This window comes from Heliangelus exortis, chromosome 26 (assembly GCF_036169615.1).
Source record: "Heliangelus exortis chromosome 26, bHelExo1.hap1, whole genome shotgun sequence".
NCBI classification, from domain to species: Eukaryota; Metazoa; Chordata; class Aves; order Apodiformes; family Trochilidae; genus Heliangelus; species Heliangelus exortis.
Window position 1 is genome coordinate 4,850,561 of NC_092447.1, and position 27,391 is coordinate 4,877,951.

Here is a 27,391-nt window from a genome sequence, read left to right on the forward strand (position 1 = left end):
TTTGGTGGTTTTTTTTTTGTTTTCAGTGGATAAATACCCCTGTTAAGAAAGACCAACTTGGAAAACTTTCTGTGAAATGTTAGTCAAGTTGCTAAAGGTTTAAAAAAAAACCCAGAGCTTGCTTTATCTCCAGCCTGAGCCACAGAGATGGCTCTGCCACCCCAGGTTTGACCATACAAGGAAAGAAAGTTTGAAAGCTGCTGCTCACCTGATGCTGTGATTTGTTGATAAACACACAGATTTTTAATTGGGGGGGCCAAGAACAACTCCTTTCAGGCATTTATCTGCATAAATGAGTCATTAGGAAAATGAAGGGTACAGTGAGTGCTAAAAGGGTGATGACACAACCACATTCCTGCCCTGCTGAAACTTGTTCAGGATTCTTTACAGCTCCTGCTGCTGTTGGGAAGGTGGCTGCTTGTGGCTGTGGCTGGGACACCTTGGCTACCTGGGTTGGTGATGTCTTGCTGCCTCTTGGTTGCACACAAGGTGTGACTTTGCCTTCATCTCTCCCATCTCCTCCTCACACAGTTGTTTTTTGGGGTTTTTTTCCCCCTGGCATTGCTTATCAGCTTCTAGGATTTAATGGGGCTAGCTTGAAAATCAGCATTTTGGGAGGGGGGCTTCAGAAAAAAAAAAAGTGTTTATTGGAATTCATTAAGGTATCACTCTTCCTTGCTAATCTGGAAGAAAAGAGAGAAGGAAAGGTGTCATTTTTTGTCATCAACCTGAATGGTTCCACCAACACATGGGTTGACAGGCTTTGTGCTCACCTAGTAAAAACCAGCACTTACCCAAATTTGGCTGTCACAAACCTCATGTTTGCAGTAGAGTCATTTGTTGCTGTAAAATCAGGAGACAGGTTTGTCATTTCCAAGTGACAGAAATTAAAGCCTTGTGCACAGTAAGGGAGGAAGGAGGCACAGCTTGGGGGGGATAGCAGAGAGGAGGGATTTTTCACTCTGGTTGCTCCTGGCAGCTCCTGGGGTGTCACACACCTGCTTAGGGCCTGGGTTTGTCTTGGAGGAAATGAAGAAATACATGTGTGAGGAAGCCCAGACAGGTCTTGGGTGGGGTTTTGGGTTTTCTATTATTTTTCTATATTTTTTCTATATTTTTTTCTATTTTTTTTCTAATTTTTTTCTATTTTTTTCTATTTTTTTCTATTTTTTTCTATTTTTTTCTATTTTTTCTAGTTTTTTCTAGTTTTTTCTAGTTTTTCTAGTTTTTCTAGTTTTTCTATTTCTGTTTTTCTATTTTTTCTATTATTTTTTCTATTATTTTTTCTGTTATTTTTCTATTATTTTTCTATTATTTTTCTATTATTTTTCTTATTTTTCTATTATTTTTCTATTTTTTTTCTATTATTTTTTCTATTATTTTTTCTATTATTTTTTCTATTATTTTTTCTATTATTTTTTCTATTATTTTTTCTATTGTTTTTTCTATTGTTTTTTCTATTGTTTTTTCTATTGTTTTTTCTATTGTTTTTTCTATTGTTTTTTCTATTGTTTTTTCTGTTTTTTCTGTTTTTTCTGTTTTTTCTGTTTTTTCTGTTTTTTCTGTTTTTCTGGTTTTCCTGGTTTTCCTGTTTTTCCTGTTTTTCCTGTTTTTCCTGTTTTTCCTGTTTTTCCTGTTTTTCCTGTTTTTCCTGTTTTTCCTGTTTTTCCTGTTTTTCCTGTTTTTCCTGTTTTTCCTGTTTTTCCTGTTTTTCCTGTTTTTCCTGTTTTTCCTGTTTTTCCTGTTTTTCCTGTTTTTCCTGTTTTTCCTGTTTTTCCTGTTTTTCCTGTTTTTCCTGTTTTTTCTGTTTTTCCTGTTTTTTCTGTTTTTTCTGTTTTTTCTGTTTTTTTCTATTTGTTTTTCTATTTGTTTTCTATTTTAATATATTTCTATATTTTATTTCTATTATTTAGTCTATTTTTGACTCGTGGATCTAATGCAATAGAGCTACCAAAGAAAAATAATCTTGAAGCCTACTGGAATATTTTGGTATGAAGATACAAACCCCACACTCCTGATATTTCTTTCACATGGTACCAATTAAAAGGGCTTGGAGATTTTTGGTTTTCTTACTGATCTGGGAGGTTGGCTCCAGTAGACTTTTTATTGTGCATTTTTCCTAACTTTCTGTTGATGTCCTTGCAGAGCACACCAGCAAAGACTGACATGTTTAGGGATGTAGGGTAAATCAAGAAAAATCAGCTTTCTGCTATTAGTTTAGACTAGGAGGTGGCTGCCATGTGACAAATAAATGTACTTTATGGGTATTTTTTGGCAGTTTGCAGTACTTAAAAGAACTGAATGTTCAGTTTGTATTTTTTTTTTTCTTTTCTCATTCATTTGTACCATTGTTAAAAACCAGGAGCCTCTCTTTTTATTCCACAGAGTGGGAAAGGGTCATGTAATGTCTTGTCCCTGCTTAGAAATTGGGGAGAAATTAATCCTGAGTCTGCACAGAGCCCAAGTGTAAAGATCACATGAAAATTAGGAGTGAAAAGGGAGATTTTCAGGGCAAACCACTGCTCCACTAGTGAACCAATAGCTTGGTCACCCCTTTTTCAGAGGAGTGGAAGGGCAGTGAGTCTGGTCTGAAATAACTCTTACCTAGTGAAGTCTGCAAATTTAGTTTTATCCTGAGAGTCTCTAACAAGACCTTTTTCACTGCTGGAATTGTTAAAGTTTTAAGTACTACCAGAAAATTTGCTTTTATGTGTGATGTGGAACACGAACGTGAGATTCCTGCAAGGAAAAGTTCAAAGTGGAAAGTGGGGTTGATGTGAGTTTGCTGGTTCAGCCATGTGAAAGCTAAATGAGGCACAGAAAGTTTCTCCTGTGCAAGAAGTTAAATCTGGGGCCTTTGAAGTGGTGAATGGTAACATTCTGTCCTCTCAAAGAGCTGACTTCAAATGCTCACACCAAAACTTGAAAAAAAAACTCTGTCCTGGCTGGGGAAAACAAGACTTAGGGGGGGAAATACAGGCTGTGAACTGTGGAGTTTGGGATATTTTGACAGGAATAAAAGGTAGCCAGGATTCTGTACCTGGCTGTGTTCCCTTTGCCCATCCCACCCGGGAGATGGTGCAAAACTGAACAAAGCTGAAGAGGAGGCAGCAGTGTGCCCAGGTGGCCAAGAAGGCCAATGGCATCCTGGGCTGGCTCAGGAACAGCGTGGCCAGCAGGTCCAGGGAAGGGATTCTGCCCCTGTGCTCAGCCCTGGGGAGGCCACAGCTTGAGTCCTGTGTCCAGTTCTGGGCCCCTCAGCTCAGGAAGGAGATTGAGGTGCTGGAGCAGGTCCAGAGAAGAGCAAGGAGGCTGGGAAGGGATCCAGCACAAGTCCTGTGAGGAAGGGCTGAGGGAGCTGGGGGTGTTGAGGCTGGAGAAGAGGAGGCTCAGGGGAGACCTCATCACTCTCTACAACTCCCTGAAAGGAGGTTGGAGCCAGGGGGGGTTGGGCAGATATCAGTGGGACAAGAGGGCATGGACTAAGAATTTTTTCCTAATATCCAACCTAAACCTCCCCTGGCAGAGCTGGAGCTCTGCCAGGGGAGGTTTAGGTTGGATATTAGGAAAGGATTTCTTTCTGGAGAGGGTGCTCAGGCATTGGAATGGGCTGCCCAGGGAAGGGGTGGATTCTCCATCCCTGGAGATATTTCAAAAGAGCCTGGATGTGGCACTCAGTGCCATGGGCTGGGAACCACGGGGGGAGTGGATCAAGGGTTGGACTTGATGAGCTCTGAGGTCCCTTCTAACCCAGCCAGTTCTAGGATTCTATGAAAAGTGGATAATTCAATTCCCCCTGGATAAATTGGAGTTCAACTGGTTTGTCAAACAGGGAATTTGTTGGAAGCAGCCAACCCCAGTGATGTGGAAAGGTAGGGAGGCTCTGGAGAACATGCCCTCTCTTCTCCAGAGGTGTGTGGATGGCTTCAGCAAGCATTTTGTCTCCTAGGTGTTGCATAAAACCAGTGGGTGGCATCAGATCAACAGTTTACATGTGTCACACACACTGCTGTGCTGCCCTGATTATTGTAATCTCTGCTTTTAATTAGATCCTGAGATTAAGAGCCATCTTGCTGATCAGTGCACTTCATGTGTGCCCCAGCAGTTCTGGCTGGTACACAGCTGCACCATCATCTGGTTCAAAGTCAGATGCTCTGAAAAGATCTAAGCAGAGTTTGCTTTACAGACAGATTAAGGCAAAGCTACACACAGAAAAAAACTACCCCAAGCCCCTCTAGAGAACCTTTCAGGAGGTTCAAATGGCCATGGACAAATACCTGTCAAAAGACAGGGTAATAAAATAGTTTGATTGGTTTGTGGGCCTTTCAGTTAACTGTTCCATTTAATTTAATAGCATGGAGAGCTCTCTCCAAAGTCACTTTTAACTAATTAGCTTCCAGATCGTAGCTCAAGCCTGTGACTTGCTCCCTGGTACGAAATGTCAAGGTTTCAATTTCATACTGTTGGTTTTCCCTGTGAATTTCCTTCTCTTCCTATGGCTTCAGTTCTCAGTTGTTTGTTTTTATGTATTCTGCTGGTGATACATCTTAACCTTTTCATCAGCGTTTTTTTGAGCCTGTGTCTCTAAGGAAACACTCCAGAAATCCTTGCTAAAACAAGTCCTTATGGCACTTCACAGGTAAATTCTTTAACCTGTTATTTCAAGTACATGAATTACTTCTTTTCAGGCTGCTCCTTAGCTGCAGTTTGTCAGTTCACCTCCTTGTTTTCAGTAATAACTCTCTGTTATGTTATTCAGACATTGTAATGAAGTTCTCATCCTATGTGGCATTTCCTATTTTAATGAAAAATACATTATCAAGTCAGTTTGATGTACATCAGCTTCAGTAAACACAGGTGGTGTCCCATTTTCTGTTTGTTTTCTGATTTTTCATTCTTCTTTTCTTCAGATTGCTTTCACTCAGCCAGATTCCTGCCCTTGTATACAAACACCCGTGAGCAGGTATCCTTGAGAGATGAAAACACCTCTTTAATTTGAAGTAATCAGAGCTCCTCTGCTAAATATTTGAGAGATGAAATGAACACGAGCTTTCTGGCAGGTGTGTGCCACAAAACCCAGCCACTCTTTGAACAGTCCTGCACCTTTTCCTTGAGAACTGAGCCCCCAGGTTGGGTGTTTGTGATCACAGCCCTGTCTAATGGAACCATTTTGAGACTGACATCTGCTGAGAGCAGTGGGAATGTGTTCTGCACACCTACAACAGGATCTTTAATCTTCAGGGTTTATCTAGGCTAGGAGCTGTAGCTCTGCCTGGATTATCTAACACACTCAATGCCTCCCTGTAGTTTCCAGACTTTTTTGGAGACAAGATGTTGTCAGCTCCCAGCCCAATCCCAGTGCCACACAGACTCATTTTCCTTGGCCAGAAGCCAGCAGGACCATTCAGCAGGTTAAATAGCACTATGTGTGTCTTGAATTCCAGCTCTGTGACTCTTCCACAGGTCATAACTCCCCTGCTTATCTGTGCAGTGCTTATCTGCTTTGGAGCTGCCTCCTGCCAGCTGCAGAGCCCAACACTTGTATTTGTCTCTCCTTTGCTCCAGATGTGCTGTGCAGTTCCTGCCATCCAAGTGACAAAGAAAGGTTTGCAGGAGGAGGGCATTCTCTTGCCAACTGGAGCTCACTCAGCAGGAGGGGATTGCAGGCAGCTTCCTGCAGGCCATGGATATGGGATGATAAAGGACAAGAATAAATCCAGAGGGGTGGCTTGCAGGAGGAAATGACTCTGCAGAGCTGCACGAGAGGCTGCTCCCAGGCTGTGGCTGCTGGGGAAGTTAATGAATGTGGCCTTGGCATCTGCCAGCTCTTACACTCAGGCAGATGACTCCTGAATCCTGCCAGATGCAGGGGTTGGAAGAGCTCCTCTCTGAGTTCCAAGGACATGCTTGGGGCTTCCAAACTGCAGAGGACACACTCAGAGATGTGTCAGCCCCTGAGTTCCATGTCTTGCTCACTCTTCCATCCCCGGGAAGTTTTTGGGTATTTGGGAGGCACCATTATTGACAGATCCAGCTTGCTTTGGGTGCCTCTGGTTCCACCCTTCCTGCAGTGTGCTGGGCTCTAATGCAAGCTGTAAAACTTCTTCCTGTCAGCCTGCACCCAAGCTCTCTCTATCTAATATCTCTTGCCACACTGGCAGAGTATGACTGCTGAATTTTTGCAGCTCACTTCTTCATTTCCATGCAAATGACCAGGAAAACAAAAGAAAAATCCCTGAGATACCTGGAGCTTCACATTACCTGTGGGAACAGCAGCTCCTGGAAAATAGCAATAGTTCAATGGATGGTTTGCAGCTTTTTCTTTGTTACAACCTCCTGGTAGCAGGACAGCAGCTCTGTGAGATATTCTTTGGTGGTTTGCAAGGGCAGTGCCACCTCATCCTGCTTGGCAACAGAGATTTGGTTATACCAAAAATCTGAGAGTTGTGCTGGCCAGGAGCGTGCTCTGTGCAGCCAGAACTTCACCTGCTTCCCAGTGATGAATGAGGATGACAAAACTCTGGTCAGCAGGCCCATCCCAGCCAAAGCTGAGGAGGGAAATGGGGCTTTTTGTAGCTATTTTTAGGAATTTGCACAGAAATGGAAGCTCTTTCATTGGCCTCACACCTTACCTCTGAGTAAACCACACGTTCCAGGCTGGGGAGAGCTTCAGTTGGGTGCATTGGTTTCTGAGCAAAGCTTTATGCCTTGATGCTGTTACCAGTTAAAACTAAAAGCCAGAATAAGTGAAGTTTTTGTCATCTCTTCTATGGGAATATAGTTCAAGAACTTAACCTAATTAACTTTTTTTAAAACCAGCAGTGATTAAGGCCCAGTTGCCAAATACAGTCCCTGGGCTTTGAATGAGAAATTGCAGGGGTGATAAGTGCCTGAGAGCCTTGGCATCTCAAAGAGGAATCAGCTGCCTCTAAAGCTACCACTGAGATGAAGTTCCAGTCATGCAGACTGCTCTGAGATAGTCTGTGCTCTTCTGTAAGGGGGTAAAAGTGCTACTACTGCAAAAAATGCCCCCTGAACTTTCCTTTTCAATGTATCTGTGCATGTTTTATAATTTTTTCCTTTCAGAAGGATTCTGTAGCAGCTGACCTGCCATCTCCATTTACAACAAAACCATTTTCTAGAATAAATTGCTTTTTTTTTCTGGCACTCTTGGTCTCAACGTTTCCACCAGCTCTGGGAATTAAAGTGCACCTGCCTGCTTTGCATGATGCAAATCCACTTTTCCATCACCTGAGTCTTTTCCTGTCCATGTTGAATAATAATGTTTCCAATAGCAGTGGTCACATGAGTCAGTGCTGTAACTGTGGGCTGGGACTTCACCAGGCCCTCAGCATCATCTTGCTTCTCATGGCATGTGGCAGTTTCAGCTTTTCCTTACTATTTGGTTTAATTTGGGGGAAACTTGGGAGGTGTGTTAGGAATACCCAATGGGTGTTCCATGGATGCTCTGGGCCTTCTTGTTGCTGTTGAGGAGCTGTTGAGATGCTTTTTCTTTTTGTGCTTTGCAGATAAATACTGTTCCTGGGTTGTCAGGGAATTTATAAGGGAAAAATAGGTGGGTTTGTACCTACCTCTGGTCCCTGCCCTGCAGAGCTTTGCTTTGGTTGACACCAAGCAAGTGATGCTTGTGCAGACCCAGGCCCAGCTGAGGGTTTTCAGCTCTGCACATCTTTTCAGTAATTTTTTTGTCAAGAGTTGCAGCCTGGTTGACTTTTTAAACCTCACCTTTTCCAGCACTGGCAAGGAACTCAGCTTGATCCTTACAAATTCATTTAAGATTGAGGGGAGGGTGGAAGCTTATTTCCATGATGCAGTTCCCAGAGGTGTTAAGCAGGTCAAGGCCTGGGGAACACAGAGTTCATCTTTCATCTGAAAATGGTGTTGGCTGTTTCCACAGACCTGCAGCACTCCCACATTTGAAACCACAACTCCTTCCTTTTAGTCTGCTTCAACTCAGAGTAACTCTGGGACACTGCCTCCTAACCTTCTGCAGCAGGCTCTGCTGGGCTGTAACTTGAAATTGAGGAAGATCTTCTCTTTGGGAAGCCTTTGCCAGGAATTTTTCAGAGGAAGAGGTGACATCCTTGGAAAGTGCTCTTGCAAATAAAAATGTAATAATAAAAAAAAAAATAAAGTGGTGCATAAGTACAAGGTTGTGTGTGCACACAGAGCTAACAGGTGCTGTGTGTGAGTGACACTAATGGTGGAGGGTGTCAATGGCCTCAAAAGCTCAGGCACATGAACTTGTGAAAAGTGCCAAAACCTCACTTTTTACAAAAGAAATGGTCTTATCAAATGCAGTATTGGGGAGGACACAGGAAGAGCACAGCATGCTCTTTTCTGTGCCCTCTGCTCTGCAAGGGAGCATTACTGCTAACAAGGAGGAGCTGGATTGGAGCATTTCAAGCCTTCAGCTTGCTGGGGGAAATTGCTCTGCCATTAGAGCTCCCAGGTGGAGTTCCTTATCTCTTCATCACTGACTTTTTTGTCTGTGTTAGGTAGCCAAAGATCTTCCTCCAGGACTGTCCAAGAACAAACCCACCCACACCCCCCCTCAAATACTCCATAAAAGAGAAAATGCCTGGAAAATGTCCTCTACTGTGTAGCTGGGAGGAAGGGGACACAGGAACCCTTTCAGGGGGGGAATGATTGGGGGAATCTAAAAATCTGATTCCCAAAGTGAGAACCCGAGGACCAGGTCAGCCCCAGCCCTGAGTCTCCCAGTGGTTTTTGCAGGGTCTGGTGTCACCTCTGTTTACAGCCCACAGCTCTGCATCTATTTTGGGTTTGAATCTACCAGTGTTTGGGAAGTGGGGAACTTGAACACAAGGTGCTTTGTGAGCTGTGTCCAGTTTGAAGCCTGCTGTCCTGGGGGAAACTGGAGTTCTGAAGCACTGCACACTGAGCTGGATGCTTCATTCCCCTGCCTTGCTCACCCACTGCAGCTAAAGGTTACAGGTTTGCATTCCACACATTCCAGGACACCAAAGTGAATGTTGCACATAGAGGTAATTTTGAGCTCAGAAACCTTGTGTTTGCCTTCTCTTTCTTTCCTTTCCTTTTTTTTTTTTTTTTTTTTCCATAAATACTGTCAGAGCAGGCTGAGTTCAAACCAGGTTTACTGACCTGACTTAAAATGTGGTTTGAAACAAAGTTTAGAAAGTGCTGTTGATTCGTTTGAAGTGAGAGCAGTTTGACAGCTCCAGCCAGCAGGATTTTGGGTTTATTTTTTTTCTTTCAAGTGAAGCAAGGCAAGATCTGTAGCAGATAGTACCTTTTATTAGGCCAGCTGGTGCTGGGGAAACAGATGTTTAGATACACAAGTGTTTAGAGGCTGAAATAGAAATAGCAAATTCAAGTACATGATAAGAGCTGTTCTTATTCAATTATAAAGTTAATTATACTAATCAGTTGGAGGGAACAAGGGGAGCTTCTGGTACCTGTATAGTGTGGAGAGAAGGTGGTCCAGGTCCCACATTTATCCCTGCAAATTTGTGTTGGGGTTACTGCTGCTGCTCAGGGGGTGGTGCTGTAACCAGTGGCCATGATGAACTAAAAAATAAATGCCAAAAAAAGGCAGGTAGTGATCTGGTTTATCCCATGGATGAGTGTGCCAGGGAGATTGGGGAGCAGAAGAGTGGGAATTTCCCAAGTCTTTTGGGCAGGAAAGCCACTATTTATTTATCTGGCTTCAGTTGGTTTCAGTGCTCAGACAAGTGAGTGTTTTCATGATGTTTTGTAAGCTGCCACAGGATACAGAGGTCAAAGGTGAGGTGGTAGTTTTGTGGTGCTAAAAATGACTTTGGTTGTGAAATGATGTAGTTAAGTGAGAAACTGAATGGGAACAGCTCTATGATTTTAATTGGCTTTTCCAAAGAAAAAACCCCAAGGTTATTACCATGTTTCAAACCCAATTATTTGAGCCCTGAGGTCAGGCAGGAGGGGGATAAGAAGCTGACTTTTGGCTCCATGGTAGTAGTCAGGTCACATAAACAACGTGTTTCAATTCTGCTGGGGTTTCTTTTCCTCTTCCACAGTGTACACTTTCCCATGGTTACTGTTTCTAAGCAGAGAAACTTGACACGTGTTTAACCATTGTCCCAAAACAAGTCTTGGGTATGGAAGCATTTACCTTCAGGCTGCTTTTGGCTGAGAGAGGAGAAAAATCTCCTTGCCATGGAGTCCTGAAGTGCTCGTGTTTGAATTCTCACCTTGTCTGTGCTTTGGCAAGATGCTGAATTCCCAGATGTTTCCAGCACGGGAGCAGAGGCTGGAAAAACCATTTTCTTGAGCTGTAAAGTGCCTGCAGCAAAGTTAAGTACAGCTGAAGGGGGCTGAGGTGTCCTCACCAGGAGGTTTTTAAAACTTTAAAGAGTGTCTTTAAATGTCACTGTGTTTCTCTTCAGCTTTGAAATACCCAGATGTGTGGAGGGCCGGTGTGGGAGTGGGGATTGTGAGGAGGAAGAAGCTGGGAAGGAAAAGCAAGCCACCCTTTTCTGCCATACCAACCCCAGTGCCTGCTTAGGAGAGCTGCTCATGGTTTGTAGCTTGAAGATTAACAACTTCTCCAGCTCCAACCTATTTATCACGTAGTTTATGTGTGCACCTTGGTCTCCCCACCCCAAACACTCCCAAGGTACTGGGTATATTTAGTTCCAGTTTATGGTTCCTTAATCACTGCTGAGTGTAGCACCCTGTACCTCATGGTCTAACAGCTGCTGTCATGAGCTGTCTAATAATCAGGAATAAGAGGTGACCAGATGTCATTTCAGCATGGTGACAAGCCAGAGATGTTAGATTGGAGGTGAAGTTGTGGTGGTGCAGCCCTTGACTGCCTTTCCTCACCCTGAATGAGTGTGGCTATAAAAGTGTCCCTAAAAGATTAGCAGAGAGAACTGAACCATTGGATAACCTGGCTGAGCTCCTGCATGCCCATCTTTTCATGCAGAAAATATTTTCATATTGTTTAAATTACCTTCTAAAAATATTGGAGGTTTTTGCCCCCTCGTTAACTGTAAAAAACTGGTATTGCTCTTGCTCCTCAGCCCCCCCCCTTTGGATTTTTTCTGCAAATCGTGTGCATGTGTGAACATCCTGTGTCCTCACCAAAGCCCAAGTGGGAGCCACTTGTTTCCATGATGGTGTCAGTGCAATGAGGGAGAACATCACTCCACAGAAGTGACTTAACAGAGCAATATCCCACACTGGTGGCAGGCACGCTGCTCCTGTAATAAATTTAAATCAATTTATTGCATATCACTTGACTTCCTTGATCTTATTTTGAATTCTGTAACTAGATCAAGGTCAAGGAAGCAAAAGATGAAAGGAGAAGGGGAAAGGAAACCAGAAGAAGGGAGAGGCAGGACAAGGAATGGTTCAGAGCAGAGCTCTCACAGACTCTGGAGGGATGAGCATTACTCATTCAGGTGAACAGAGAAGAAAAATGGGTTAATCTGCTGGGAGTATAAGAACTGGGAGTATTGCTTGCTTAGGTTTTTCTCCTTCTTTCTAATGATGTGTTGGTACTGTTTCTAAACACCAGACAGACTGCTGACAGTCCTTGCAAATGTATTATTCTTTTTGTAGGCAGTTGCTGAGCAGAAAAGTACTGCTGGGTTTCTGATGTGCTGGGGAGCTGCTGCAGCAACTGGGAATTCAGGGGGAAGGGTATCCCAAGGCCATTTTAGAACACACTGTCACAAGATTTTACTGGAGTGTTTTGGTCTGAGATCAATTAAATCTACTTTTCATTTGATTTATGCTGGAGAAAAGTCAGCCTGGATCTTCAGATTCCTCTGGAGGTCAATATGTTTTCTTTCACTGAAGGGGGTGTTTTGCTGGTGCTTAACTTCTTCCTCTGCAGTCGTGTGAAATTTCATTTTAAATCCAAAAGTCCCTTATAGTTTCACTCAGACTTTATATATATATTGTTAAATGTTAGGTAATCTGTTCCCTTGACTAGGTGTTTCCCTTCTGTCTGAAAGGGTCTGCAGGATCAAAAGTGCAATTGTAGGAACAAGAAGCAGCCAAGCACAAATGTAGAACAAGGTAGGCTCTGACAGCTGCCATTTAAAGACCTGCTAAGACTGGAGAGATTTGTGGTGACTTGTTCCCAACTTGCTGTGCTCTTTGTGTCTGTGTTTTTCTGGACGTGTAAGGGAAAAGGGGAAGGGTGATGTACAGAAGCTGGCTGACTCCAGGAAATAATCAGATCCAATTATGTTGTTGCTGTTTAACCACCAGGAGCTGATATTTCTGTATCATGTTAATGCTGTGAGTCATGGTGCAACACCAGAAGACTTTGCATGGAAGCTTGGAGGGACCTCTAGAAGGTGAAACAGGGGAGGTTATGTTTCCTTTACAGTGAAAGGAGTCAGAAAGTATTGGACACAGCCCAGGAACTGCTTAGTCCTTGTTGGGAGATGCTTTTTGGTGGCCCCAAAAGTTCCACAGCAGGGGCTGAGGGTGTCTGGGCATATCACACCTAGCTTGGCACAGTGTCCTTCACCATATTGCAGAGGCAGTGAATTATGGAGCAGCTTCATCCTCCCCAAACCAGAGGCATTTTGTTTTCAATATAAAAATGCAGCTTAAAAACTTGCAGGCAGTCTGGGGTGTACAATGCTTTCTGCTTCTTCAGGACCTTGCTCCAAAACGAGTCATTTGCTCCCACACCTAGGGGAGAACTGGTCCCCAGGAAGAAGGCAGTTTTGGTTTTTTCAGAAGGAAGAAGGTGCCCTCCTTGTATTCTTTATCACGTCTATAAAGCAAGTTGTGTGCCTTTGATTTAAACCCAAGCTTTCCGTTGAGGTTTATAATCCATTGTGTTTTTGAAGGAATTTTCAATAACTTTTCATCTTAGTCCTAAACTTTATTAAAAGCAGCTTTAGGCAGTCAGTACCTGCAGTACAGCAGGAAAGCAGAGCTGTTGGCAACTGTTTTATGTTTAGTAGCTTGCTTGAGGTCCTCTGAAAATTCAAGCTGTAGCTTCTCTAAAACTTTCCTGGTGTTAAATACCTTCTCTGGGAGATTTGCTTCCTCCTGCATCCTTGTACATTGACCCAAGCTCATGTCTTTTCCACTTAGAAGAAACATTTGACAACATCTGTCAGGTTTAGGAACCTTAAGCAGTCATTTCCTTAGCCCAGAAAATAAAACCACAAGTTTCTTACACAGCTGATAGTTTCAAAAATGCTTTTTTTTTTTTTTTTTTTTTTTTTTTTGTCTGAGTATTACAGACATTTGTTTTCTCTCTAAACCGTGGTAGCCGTTTGTTTTGGAGCGGGCAGGAGCAGAATTGCAGAAGATCATTTTAGTGACAGATTGGAAATAATTTGATCAGCAGGTTTGAAAAGGAGAAGCAGGGAATTGCAGGGCTGTAGAGTGATCCCTGACACGGGCTGGATCCTGGAAAAATCCCAACCCTAGAGGATCGCGTGGAGCGTTATAACTTCCAGAGATGAAAATGACACTTTTTGCTCTGTGTTTTTAGGATACCCGTGATCTCTCCTATGTGGAAAGAACTCTAGCAGAAAGGTGAAAAAATGGGTGTTAAAACATTCACTCATAATTCCCCTGCTCACAGTCAGGAGATGCTGGGGAAGCTCAACATGCTCCGCAACGACGGACACTTCTGCGACATCACCATCCGCGTCCAGGACAAAATCTTCAGGGCTCACAAGGTGGTTCTGGCAGCCTGCAGCGACTTCTTCCGCTCCAAACTCGTCGGCCAAGCAGAAGATGAGAGCAAGAGTGTCTTGGACCTGCACCACGTGACAGTGACAGGGTTTATACCTCTGCTGGAGTACGCTTACACCGCCACGCTCTCCATCAACACCGAGAACATCATCGACGTCCTGGCTGCCGCCAGCTACATGCAGATGTTCAGCGTGGCCAGCACCTGCTCGGAGTTCATGAAATCCAGCATTTTGTGGAACACGCCCAACAGCCAACAGGAGAAGGTGCTGGATGCAGGGCAGGAGAACAGCACCAACTGCAATTTCACCTCTCGGGATGGCAGCCTCTCCCCGGTGTCTTCCGAGTGCAGCGTGGTGGAAAGAACCATTCCCGTCTGCCGGGAGTCGCGGCGGAAGCGTAAGAGCTACATCGTGATGTCTCCCGAGAGCCCCCTCAAATGTAACACACAAACGAGCTCCCCCCAAGTGTTGAACCCTTCAGCTTCTTACCCCGAGTCCAGAAATCAACCCGTGGACTCCTCCTTAGCTTTTCCCTGGACTTTTCCCTTCGGAATCGATCGGAGGCTTCAATCGGAGAAGGCGAAGCAGGCGGAGAACTCTAGGACTTTGGAAATGCCTGGGCCCTCCGAGTCCAACAGGAGGCTCGCTGAGTACGTGACGTGTGAGAGCACCAAAGCCAGCTCCCCCCTGGTGATCGAAGAGGATGTCCGTGTCAAAGTGGAGAGGTTGAGCGACGAGGAGGTTCACGAGGAAGTCTCGCAGCCCGTGAGCGCCTCCCAGAGCTCCCTGAGTGATCAGCAGACGGTGCCGGGAAGCGAGCAAGTGCAGGAGGATCTCCTGATCAGCCCACAGTCTTCCTCCATAGGTATGGCTGTTCTCTGGGGTTAGGTGTAGCTCCCAGTAGGCACGTGTTGCACTTGGGATTTTATTGGAGGAAGTCTGTGTCCCTTGGGGTTGTTTATTCTCATCTTTTCCTTTTGGGAAACTTGCGGTTTGTTCCCGGTTTTATGAAATGTTGCAAATAAACCCTGATGAGGCCATGGAACTTGGAACTCTTTAAAGAACCTTGCAGAAGGCATCTAAGAAAGGTAAGCCTTGGTGGACCCCCTTATTCCAGAGAGATTGATAAACCCTTTTTACCTCTGGTTGCTTGAGTGGGGGAAATAATTCTAAATTATTCTCAGTTTGGGTGTGATCACAGCTGAGCTGCAACACCAGGCTTGAAAGACTTGTGTCTGCAGCCACAGAGGGATAGAGGGAGACATAAAATCTGGTCTCATCTCGACAGAGAGCCTTTGTAAGATTTGCAGAATGAGTGGTGGAACACTGTCATCCTAATGCCCCAGACAAAAGCAAAACCACACAGTCATAATACTGAGAATCTTTGCCATTTCTGCAGGATTTAGTTCTCCAGTTGCTTTTCAAATACTGCCAACTGCTGAGAAAAACTTTCTTTTTTTTTTTTTTCCGTGCAAGACAATTTGAAACCAGTTTGGGGTTCTTCTAGGGGGCTGCTGTTTAATAGTAGCTAATACTTTAAGGTTACTGTAGCAGTCTTTGTTTCTCTCTTTGCACAGGACACGGCTTTTAGTTAAGTCAGAAGATAGAGGGTTTGCAATAGTTCCAGTTTATTAGCAAATTTTTGCCTCTGACAGCTATTCTGCTTTTGCTTAAGTGCTTGACCTATGCTTGGTCACTATGTTTGTTTACTGAAAGACTTTTAATAAAACCTGTTCTGTTGGCAAGCCCTGGGAATGGTTAAGGTACTTGTCTGCTTCATTCAAGTAATATGAACATGAAAGACTGCTGCAGTTACTTAAATAAATAAACTACAACAAAGTCAATAATTTAGACCTAATAGCCTGCATTATTTGTTTGGTTTGGTCAGTGTAACACTGGGACTTCTCTGCAGAAAGTGAGTGCTAGATCAGGCTGACAGTTCCAGGGTTGCAATATATAATCATTGTTGAACTATTCAGGTAATAATCACTGAAAAGAAATGAAAATATTTTCAATTTTTCACACCTTTCAACACTTCACCTTGATGTTTTTGGGTTTGTGTAGCTCGTGTGTTGATTTTCTAGATCCCTAATGTTTTTTCTAAGTGTTTTATTTGCTGGAGACAAGGCTGTTTACCTTTTCTGGGAAGCAGAGGTAGTATCAGTTCAAATACAAATCTTTCAAGCTGGTTTGCCAAAACAGCTTGAAAACTGAAAGTAAGAATTTGTTTGCTGGGTAGTCCCCAGGAAAAGCTGTTCTTGTTCAAGAACAGGTTGAGTTTGACTCAGGTTTTAACTCATGGGAGTAGAAAATTAGGAAAGCCCTTCCTAGGGCCATGTGAGAGGAGGTGCAAATGATTTCTTCAGTGTAAATGTACCAGCACAGACAAAATAAAACCAGTACAAATAATTATTAGAGAAACTTTAAAATACCAAGTGAAAGGAGGTAGTTTTACCAAGTATAAACTGCATGCCCAAGCAACTTGGATGAAGAAATTGAAGAAACTCTTAGTGTTGGAAATACCAGAAAAAACTGAACAGTCAAAAGTTGCTTAAATGAAAGGGCTGTGAGAATGTGAGACTGGGATTGAATTGCAGAGGGGGAGGTGCCCCCAATGCTGTAAAATCTCCTTTTCTAAGAGAGTGTTAAACAAAAGTTACTTTGAAACTCACTCCAGCAGCCAGGTTTACTGAGACCTTCCTGAATTCTGTTCCTGCCCAAGTGATTTCTGTTGACAAGCCACTTGGCACCTCTGCCCTCAGAAGTTACCTGTGTTGAAAGCACATGACATTTTGGGGCAAGTTTTCCATTTTCTGTTCCCTGTTCCAAGGTTTTGTAGCACTGAGGTCATGTACCTGATCATTTGTGCAGCACAGGGCAGAGTGTCTGGGGCATTAGTGATTATAATTTTGAAACTTTCATGTCTGTTCTTCCAGATATTAATACATGTTCTTCCTTCAAGTGATCACAGAGAGGGAAAAGAAAATAAGTGGTAACCCCAAATCTGTTCTTTGTCCTTGAATAAGTTTGAATTAACACTTAGTGGTCTGCATAATGTTATTAACTGTCCTCATAATAGTTTTTATGCACATTTTGCTCTAAAGAGAAGCAGTGGTCATGCTTCTTAGCACAGCTCACACCTACCTAGTACATGATAAGGCTTCTTTGTAGCTAGCAAGCACTTTTTTTACCTCCCAAAGAGGTATTTCCTTATGCAGCAATATAAGAACAGTAAATGGAAGCAGCAAGATATGTTAAAGTACAGCTTTCTCTTCCCTGAACATATTTCCCTCCTATAATTGCATGTATTTATCTCAGTGTTTTATAGTGCATTTATAAAAGCAACCCTGCCTCTCCTTTTGATATTGTAAAAAGCTTTTATTCAGTCTTCAGGCAATTTCCAGAATTGTTCATTTGCAATTTATTATATTTGGAAGCACTTTAAAATATGGAAGGAGACGTGGAGCAGGGCCTTGATAAATAAGTCACTATGATTACAACAATAACTGTGTCTGAGAAGATATTTTCATAACTCATTAAAACTGTTTCCAGTTGAGAGGTGAGGGCATAAAATTAAACCTAAGACAATCTGGGCTTATTTTTCAGCAGACTTTCAGTTAAGGATTTCATGAGAAAGGATAAATCAAAAAAATGGGATTAACTTTCGTGGCTTTATAGATTGCAGAGTTGCTGAATTTCCCCAACATAGTTTGCCAGCTCCTAACAAAATTATCAATTTTGAGTCTTCTGGTGTTAGTTTGAAAATGCTGGAGATGCAAGTTTCCTCCCATCCCTGGCCCCATAGCATGGGCTCACGTGAAGACAATAATCTTCCACTTCAGAAAGGTTTTGTAGAACATCCTGCCCTTTACAGGGACAGCCTGGTTTGGAGACTCTTCTCCTTCCTTTTGACAAAACAAGCACATTTTCTGCTTTTCTTTCCATCTCTTTGTTCTTCTCTTTGGTTTCCCATTTGCTCTGACACTTGTCATGGTAAACCTGATGCTCCTGGATTTTCCTAGTGTGTGCTCCCACACTCAGGTTGCTCCCATTCCACTCTCTTAGAAAGCAGAATTATTTTTGCCATGGCAACAAGAGCATCTCCTCACTCTGTCCTGAGCTTCACGTGGTTGGTGAGGTACAAACACCAGTTCTCTGAGTGTTTGTCTCTGAGTTCTGTACTTGCCAACTTTTCTCCCTGTTATCAGGCCAAAAAAACTTGCTTAATACTCCTAAACAGGGACTGAGTGCCAGACTCCAAGTGGTAATGAGGGAGCAACAGACACAGGAGGTGAATCAAGTCCTAGTTCAGCTTTAGAGCTGCATTTACCTTAAATTCAGTTTCCAGAGCCCACTGGAGCTGCATTTTCCTGACTGTTTGTTCACCAAAGCTTTGGAATGGTTTTGTGTCTCCAAGTTTCTCCTACACACGGATGTGTTTGGCCTCTTCTTGCTGCTCAGAGGGCTCCTCCTGTCTCAGCATCTTATAAATGAAGGTAATATCAGTGAGGAGAGAGATGTGGAAGATCTAGAGCACAAAAGCTGTGGAGTGGAGCAGGACTGAACTCTTTAATGGCTCAACAAGTCTTGGAGCCTGATGAAACAGTGCCTGCAGCTGAAAGGTGGCATTTCCAGCACGAGCTGGATGTGTTGTGAAAACTCTGCCTTTTCTTTCCATTTTCCAGGTGTGCCAACCATTTGCCCTTGGTTGAGTTGTCCATTTAGTAGAAAATCTGGGCAGAGGGGAGCTTGGGCTGGGCTGTGGCATTTTTGGCACTTGTGAAGGATTTTCCCGAGACAGTTCTAGTGCGGGATCCCCCAGTAAGCAGCACCTGTCAGAGTTTTGGGAATTCAAGCTTGATGTGTCTTTCCCTTCTCCCCTCCCCAACCCTTCCTGAACATTTCCTTGCATTAAATTGCCCTTTTTTCTTTGCCTAGGCTCAATAGATGAGGGGGTTACAGAGGGATTGCCCACACTCCAAAGCACCTCTGGCACTAACGCTCACGCAGACGATGATGATCGGTATGTACCTGCTCAGTGTGCAGACTGTTCTGCAGCAAGTGCTGTGCTGTAATTAACCTCCCCAGCCTTAATCCCAGACTGTTTCCTTGTTCCTACATCTCCCTCTCTGTGTTGATCAAAGTACAATCAGTGCCTGAAGGAGCAGATGCTTTAGAAAGATGTAGGTGATGAAAGTCAGAATTTGCTTACTTGTTACTTTTCAGTTCCTGTCTATTTCCAGGCAGCTCTGGTGAAGAAAGGTATTCATGTTTTTACTCTTTCTTCATCACTGCTCTTTTTAACACATTTTTTTAAAAAACCTCTTGACTGGGAAACAGGTTTGGTGGCTACATGCGTGCTAAAGCTGATGTAAGGACAAAAAAGCAGTGAAATAAAACAAGTACCTAGTCTTGCCTTCACCAGGCTTTGCTGTTGCCATAAACCCCAGAGCAGGCAGAGCAGCCTCAAATCTTGTCTCCCAACCTTTCTGCCTGTAGCTTCTTACCAAGATGCTGTCTGTCACTTACTGTAAATATTTAGTGGCCCTTTGCTGTGCTGGGATGAGTGATTTATTAAAAGAATCCCTTACAAGGGAAAGCTGGCAGAGAAGGCAGAACAACTAAAAATGGGTCTGTTTGGCCAAGATGTACTGGGGTGCTGCTGGAGCCACGTGGTGTACCTGCCAGTGGCACACAAAGGGTACACTCAGCTCCTTTGACTGCCATTGCTTGGCTTTTGTGCTCTGTTTCAAGCAGGACATTGAGCTGGCTGTTCCCTTTCTAAGCAAAACTGTGCACAGTATTGACAAGCCATCTTTTTTTGGGTGTTTTCTCAGACAAGTGGGTCTGAGGAAGAAGTAAAAACCTTTGGGAGTTGTTGCAGAAACTGTGTCAAGTGAAACTCCCTGCAGAGATAACCATCCAGAGCTGGATTTTCATAGCTCATAAAACCTTCCCTGCTACTTCCATCTCAAACCTGCCCCATTGTAGAATTAAACCTGAAGGGAAAATAACTGCCTAGGTATGGTTTTGTCTGTGACAGGGAAGATTTTATCTGCTAACAAACCTCAGTGTAAAAATAAAAGCCAGCACGTTGGGTTTGGATTGATAGCAGGAGCACGTGTTGCATTTAGAACTAGTCCAGGGTTTTAAAGCTGTAATTCTAAAGTCAAGTGGCAGAAGTATTTTCAACAGTGGATTACTTAATAAATTTCCCATAAAATTGCAGAGCTTCAGTATAGAAAGCACAAAATACATCAAATCCTTTTGAAGCACTGAAAATTCCTTGTAAATGTTCTCTGCCATGCAGAGAAGGAAAGAATGTTTGCTTTACTTTATGCCTGAGCTGGAAAATAATTAGTCTCAGAGTAACAGAAGCATCAGCAAAAATGAACTAGAATTTGCACATTGTTTATACAACAATAAGGGAACAAATAGTTATGGGAATTTATGAGAATTTCAGACTCCAGAACTAAAACATTCTACCAAGTGTTTTATTTTAGAAATTCAAAGGAAAATGCCAGGACTGTACTTACTCCCTGAGCCAGTAAATGTGTAAAATGGTGCTTTTCAAGTCTTAAAAAGTTTCCTTTCACATGGGGAGTGTGTACACACCTGTCAGGAGGGGACAGTGCATTCTGATGTGCTGTGACAGCCCTTCAAGCACTGGACTTTTCAGTTCCCATTTGAAGGTTGGGATGGGCCCCTCAGGAAATAAATATGACCTGTCATTCCCTGCACAGCAGTTTGGGCACCCAGACTTCTACAAAGCAGTGCAGAAATCTGGATCAAATCAAACATTTACTTCCAGCTGAACCAAATGAAAAGCCGAGCAAGAAATCTTATGGGTGGAGAAAATTTCCCTTGCTTTTTGGTTTTTTCCTTTTTTTTTTTTATTAATGCACCTTTTGTTTAAGCTCAGAGATTGTCTAAATGTCAAAATCAGTTGTGAGCAGACAATGCAAATGTATTTATATAATTTCTAATCCTCAAACAAAGCAGAAGCCTTGTCTGTCTGAAGGAGACAATTTCAAAAGATTTAAGATATCTTTTCAGTGTCTGTGTTAAATGATTAATGCCACTAATTGGTCCTCCTCACTAATCAGAGTTTCAGAAACAGGAGGTCACGTGGAAGCGTTGTCAGCTTAATAGGCACACAGGAACCTGTTAGATCTCAAGCTACTGTTCCACAGTGAAGGCTGCAAGATTCTTTGATATTCAGGGTTGGATTGCAAGATACTTTTTTAGCACAGATCTGGAATTCAGCCTCGGGTGGTTTAACAGTCTCTGCATCAGCTCATGGCCACATTTCAAAAGGAGTTGCAAAGGCTCAGTTGTGAAAGATCTCTCTGATCCAAGCCAGTGACAACCTCCACTTTTTAAAAATAATTGTTATTTACAAATAGAGAACATTTCCAGGCCCAGTGAGCATTTTGGCATTCACTTTTGTCAGAGTTTAGGTCTACATAGTTAACCATGTCTATGATCTCTCAGTGAAAGGCAGAAAGAGTTGCAAGAATATTTTAGCATCTCAGTGAAAGCATTTTAAACCTCTCTCTTTAACTCACTGGTACAGAAATTCTCTGAGGTGTTAGACAAATCTCAACTGCTAAATGCCCCATTTATGACAAATTGCAAGTCATGAAAATTTAAGCAGGGGAGAGAAAATAATGGTTGTGTTTCCAGTGTAATTTCTTCATTGTGCTGAGGCCTGCAGTTGTGTCACCAATAGGTATTTCAGCCTGCTTGCAGTGTGAGGATGGAAAAAGTGATGCCAGTCACTGGTAGCTGGAGAGCCTTGTACTTCCTCTTCTATCTGCTTTAAAAAACAAACTTTATTTTAAATTTCTTCTCAGGAGTTTGCCCCTGAAGCACTTCTTTCTGTTTCAGTGGCAGAGAAGCTGGCACCAGTGCAGTCTCCAAGGGTGAGCTAGCCCAAGAAAGCTGGAAACTAAAGGAGGGCTGTGACTCCTAATTTCTGCCCTGGTTTGAGTGTCTCCCTATAAAACTTTAGGAGCAGGGTGCACTCCTGACAATCCCCCAGCACAGAAATGAGGGAGGGAGGACTTAAGAAATTTGTTACCAGAGGATGAGCTTCTCCATAAATGTTCTTACAAAAAAACCCCAATCTGCAATTTTTATTTGAGCACTCTCTGTGTGTTGGTTTGTATGTACAGCTAAGAGCAGGAGTTCTTGCTGCCCAGACAGTCACCCCCCCTTTTTTTTTTGTTTTCACCCCAGCATTGCAGCTGTCACTTCTGTTGGCACATAGCTGTGACAATTTTAATTGTGAATTCTCCAGCTGGCTGAGCACAAGGAAGGGATTTGCCCCTTAGCCAGACAGTGTGACATTTGTCAAATACCAGATGAGGGGGAAGTTGTCCATCCTGAGCCCAGAGCAGTTTGGCTACTTGATTATTGGGTTGTTGTGGCAGCTGGACTTCTCTGCCTTATGCTTTTTCTGCAGTATTGTCCTTTTTGAATTATTATTTTCTTAAATATATTTCTGGATAACAGGCCTGCCTGTTTGTGGTGAAGTGGAAAGCTTCTGGTCATACCAACTCCAGGGACAAAACCAGTGTTTCCAGATCTGGGTAGAGTAAAATCTCTCCTTTATCTACTGATCTGCTCACAAGGAGGAACAGAAGTGCCAGAGTTTGCCTGAAATTTGGTTAGACAAATCAGAACCAGTGTTTAAAAACACCCTCATTTCATTTCAAGTGCATTCAGTGAGCCATCAGTTGGCTTTTTTAGACCCATAAGTGGCAGTGAACTACATCCTGCCAGGCCCAGGCTATGATCCATCCTCTTGCAAATGTTCCCTTTAGCAAACATCAACAAGTCTGTCAGCATCTATCTTCTCTGCAGCTCTCTAGGACCCTACTGTGTATAAAAAGAAGTGAAGGACAATAAAATTTCTTGCTTGGAGCAAATATTATTCCAGTTCTCTGTAAGACCAGAAATGCTTCTGGGTTTTACAGGCTGATTAGTACTAAGCTCCTACAGAAATCTCTTTTATCTTGTCTGTGTGGAGACATACCTGGTGTTCTCTTTCCCCTGATAAATTTTACAGCCAGAACTTTTCCCACTGAACTCAGAATTCAGACAGGCATCTCTCACAGCTGTATTGACATCCATTTCCTGAGTGGATAAAGACATTGAAGGTGTTGATTTTCAAGAGGAGATTCCAGTTCTTACCCTCCCCTGCTCACCTGGTCTGAGGGGCTTTGTGTGCTCCATAGGAAAAGGTATTTCTGCAAACTCTGAGCTCATTCCTGCAAGCATTCAAAGCCCACAAATTCAGCCTAACCTTGAAACCAGCAATCTGGGTTAAAAATTGCATCATTCTGGCTGTGAAATATTCAGGGGTCAGAGCAGTTCCCTGCTGCCAGTGACATCAGATCTGCCATCAGGCTGTGAGCAGGCTGAAATGTCTATTTCCACCCAAAATAGAGACCTTAATGCTCAGGAAAGGGAAACCCCAGGTAAATACATACCCCTAATGTTATTGTGTTTCTCCCAGCAGAAATTTGTTTTTATTTCACTGTGCCCCTCAGCAAAGCAGCTTCCTTGCCAGAGGGCTCAGATAATAAAACTACAGTTCCCTTCAACAGTTTGCAGCTAGAGGCTGAGGAGGAGCAATTAGTCAGTTTGAAATAAATGACTTAGGAAGTTAAATTGTTCCTTTATCATAGTTTGTGTGCTGGTTTTTAAATACAGCACTTGAGCCATCCTCACAGAGCTGAATGTATCAGACAAGGTGCAAGTATTGATTCATAGTTTCAACTTAGAAATCTAGAATTGTAGATAATAATGTGTTCATTCAGCTTGGCTTGAAAATTAATAAAATGACTGAAATGAAAACTTTCTCTAAGATCCCTTCCAAGCAAAAGCAATTAGTAAGTTTTAAATAAATGACTTAGGAAGTTAAATTGTTCCTTTATCATAGTTTGTGTGCTGGTTTTTAAATACAGCACTCAAGGTATCCTCACAGAGCTGAATGTATCAGACATTAGTATCAATCAATCAATCAAGTATTGATTAATAGTTTCAACTTAGATTAATAGTTTCAACTTAGATTAATAGTTTCAACTCAATAGTTTCAATAGTTTCAACTTAGAAATCTAGAATTGAAGATACTAATATATGTAGATATTAATATGTGTTCATTCAGCTTGGCTTGAAAATTAATAAAATGGCTGAAATGAAAATTTTCTCTAAGATCCCTTCCAAGCAAAAGCAGTCTATGAGGAATAGGCTTTCATTGCCTTTGTAAATATCACTGAAGCTGCAAAATACCTCTTTGATTTCCTCTCAGCTCAGCTCTTGACATTCTTCCTCAGGGACTGTTTTGCTGATTGGGAGCCATCGATCTGCTCGAGAAAACACCCGTGCCTGGGCACCAAAACTCAGTTTGCAGCTGGGCCTCAGACCTGTTGACCAGAGAAAACAGAAGTCAGATTATTCCCTGGGTTTGTTCAGATGTGCAAAGTGCAGATGTACAAATTCAGAGCAGAGGTGTTGCTGGAGAGATTTCCAGCACACAGATCTCAACAGCGAGATCTTTTCCTTCTCTGATAAATCCCTTCAAGCTTCAGCTTTCCGTGGGCATTCTGCTTTGGTGTGTTGGTTTTTTTTTTTTCCCCACTAGCTTGCTTGTAAATCAGTGACTTTTTCCTTTGTAGTTTGGAGAACGTTCAGTATCCCTACCAACTCTACATTGCTCCTTCTACCAGCAGCACAGAGAGACCCAGCCCCAATGGTCCAGACAGACCTTTTCAGTGCCCAACCTGTGGGGTCCGCTTCACCCGCATTCAGAACTTAAAACAACACATGCTCATCCACTCAGGTAAGAAACCCCCCTCTTCCCAAGAATTACTCCTTTATAGACTCACAATTCTCTTGTTTTTAATCACCTGGCAAGCTCTTGAGAATTAATTTCAGAAAGGGTGGGTAGAGGCACAGATGGTGAATGCTGGTTTCGAGGCATTTCAGACCTGACTGCTGGCTCTGCTCAGGGGTGATCAAGGGCTGTGTGGACTCAGAAAAAAAACTCTGCATGCCTGAAACTCATCAGAATTAGTAATTTTCATGAGAAAGGTTTGAAATGAAGTGTGCCTCAGGGTTTTTTTAGTATACAAAAGAAGTGATGCAGGTTGGAATTTTTTCCTCTTCCCTGTTGTAATTGTCTGCTGTGTTTTAGAGACTTGCAGCCATAAGAAAATATTGCCTGTCTTAAATCCCTGCACTGAAGAATGTTGTATGGCCTTGGATCTGGGATCTGCCAGCCTTGGATCTGCCAGCATGGCAGGACAACTGGATGGGTTTCCCAATCAATTTAGCTGCTGCAGATTCTGCAGGTGGCAAAAGATTTGTTGAATGCCTCCAGTGAGTCTTGATTCCCAAACTTGTTGCATCCATTTTGATTTCTGCCTCAGGAATAACTCCTAATGCCTTTGTTGTCAGTGTTTTTCAAGGCTTGTCAGCATTATCTGGCAATAGCACTGATATTTTAGTGAATAAGGGAATATCAAAGGGTTGCTGCACTTGAACACTAATCCCAGTGGTGAGGAATCTCCTGGTTTGAGCTTGACTCTTAACTGCAGGCAGATACTGAACCATTTTGGGGCAGAGCAAACACAATTGTCAAAGTTTAGGTTTTCTCCCTGTCAGCAATTACTTGTCAAATCCCTTCAGGCAAAATGACCATATTGTGTTAAGCCCAGTGGTAATAATCTGCATTTAATACTTAAAAAAGCAGATTTGGTGAGCATCTCAGGTGGAAATTAGCCCAAGCCAGTTGCTAAAGTCTTAAGTGACAGCAGGCAGGCTTCAGCAACAGCATCTCTGGCTGACCTGTGGACTGGCAACCCCTGGGCAAAGCAGGGAGAGAGATTTGCATAGCTGTTTTAGGATAATTAGCATGCAAAAGGGACTCTCAGAACTTTTAAACCTTGAAAATGTTTTCACAGAAGCAAAATGGCTGCAGAGATTTTCCTCAGACTGTCAGAGGAAATAGATGCCCTTAGCCAGGACAAAAGCATGTAAAGTTTCAGCTCCACAAGACAATATCCCAGTATATTAACTTGTTTTCACATGCTTCACAAGGAGGTGGAGTGTAACCTTAACTACAGCCTTCTCTGCATAAAAGCCCCAATTAAAAGTTCAGCTCCTGCTTTGAACCTAAGGGAAGCAGATTGAAAGCCTGGTGGAATTAACAGCCTGGACTGATGCACATTCAGCCTTCTGAAAAAACCTTTTTTATTCCTTGACAGCCCTATTATGAGTAGAGCTCCAGATTCCAGATTCTTGGCCTCGTGGTTGGATTTTCCACACTTTCTGGAGTTGAGACTTGTTATTCAAACTTAACTTTTGGTGATTCAGTCCTTTATGTTGTAATAGTTGTGTTTGGGTGTGATCGTGTGCTCACTGCAACATGTGGCAGCACTCCTGTGTTTGGAGGGTTTATTACTGGCTGTAATAAATGAAAAATGAGCTAGTAACAGAATTTCTAAATTAATAGGAGGTAAAAAAAATGAGTGGCATGAACCTAAACTGTCTCAGAGAGCTGCCTGTCACTCAGAGCCACTGAAGATGATTGTATAGAAAGGTTCCCAGGCAGTACAAAGGCTGCTGCTTCCCTCTTTCATCACCATTCCTGCTGCATGACAGGGGCATCCGTGGGCACACACAACACTGCTCTGAGGCCAAAGGCAGCCAGGAAAAGATGTTGCAATTAAGGGCAGGCTGATAATTGCATTGTTGGGAACCAGTCTGGCACGAGAATCTCCCGAGATCAAAGGAGTTCAAGGATGGTTTGAGATGTTAATGCAGTGGGGACTGTTTGGCTGCAGCTCTGGGAGCTGAACCCTGGTGTGATGCATGGAGGCTTCAGATCATTTGGACCTGGGGGGGAGAAGAGGTGTGTGAGGGACAGGTCCTATTGGCATGAGGTCTGTTGGGATGAGATCTGTTGGGATGAGATCTATTGGGATGAGATCTATTGGGATGAGATCTTTTGGGATGAGGTCTATTGGGATGAGATCTCTTGGGATGAGATCTATTGGGATGAGGTCTATTGGGATGAGGTCTATTGGGATGAGATCTGTTGGGATGAGGTCTATTGGGATGAGATCTATTGGGATGAGATCTTTTGGGATGAGGTCTATTGGGATGAGATCTCTTGGGATGAGATCTATTGGGATGAGGTCTATTGGGATGAGGTCTATTGGGATGAGATCTGTTGGGATGAGGTCTATTGGGATGAGATCTATTGGGATGAGATCTTTTGGGATGAGGTCTTTTGGGATGAGGTCTATTGGGATGAGATCTATTGGGATGAGATCTGTTGGGATGAGATCTATTGGGATGAGGTCTATTGGGATGAGATCTATTGGGATGAGATCTGTTGGGATGAGATCTATTGGGATGAGGTCTATTGGGATGAGATCTATTGGGATGAGGTCTATTGGGATGAGGTCTATTGGGATGAGATCTTTTGGGATGAGGTCTATTGGGATGAGGTCTACTGGGATGAGATCTATTGGGATGAGATCTATTGGGATGAGATCTATTGGGATGAGATCTGTTGGGATGAGATCTATTGGGATGAGGTCTATTGGGATGAGGTCTATTGGGATGAGATCTATTGGGATGAGGTCTATTGGGATGAG

The 27,391-nt window shown here is 43.0% G+C and overlaps 1 protein-coding gene across 7 annotated transcripts in view; it reads left to right on the plus strand.

Moving 5' to 3' along the window:
• The window catches only part of ZBTB44 (zinc finger and BTB domain containing 44), a 46,926-nt gene that overhangs the window by 7,745 nt on the left and 11,790 nt on the right, over positions 1–27,391 (plus strand). For 2 of the 7 annotated variants that reach the window (XM_071726804.1, XM_071726801.1), the window contains exons 2-4: positions 13,514–14,583; positions 18,657–18,741; positions 24,404–24,567. In XM_071726804.1, coding sequence (XP_071582905.1) covers positions 13,566–14,583; positions 18,657–18,741; positions 24,404–24,567 — 1,267 coding nt within the window. In that variant the 5' untranslated portion in view covers positions 13,514–13,565. The other 5 variants (XM_071726802.1, XM_071726803.1, XM_071726805.1 and 2 more) reach the window with 5 other exon arrangements.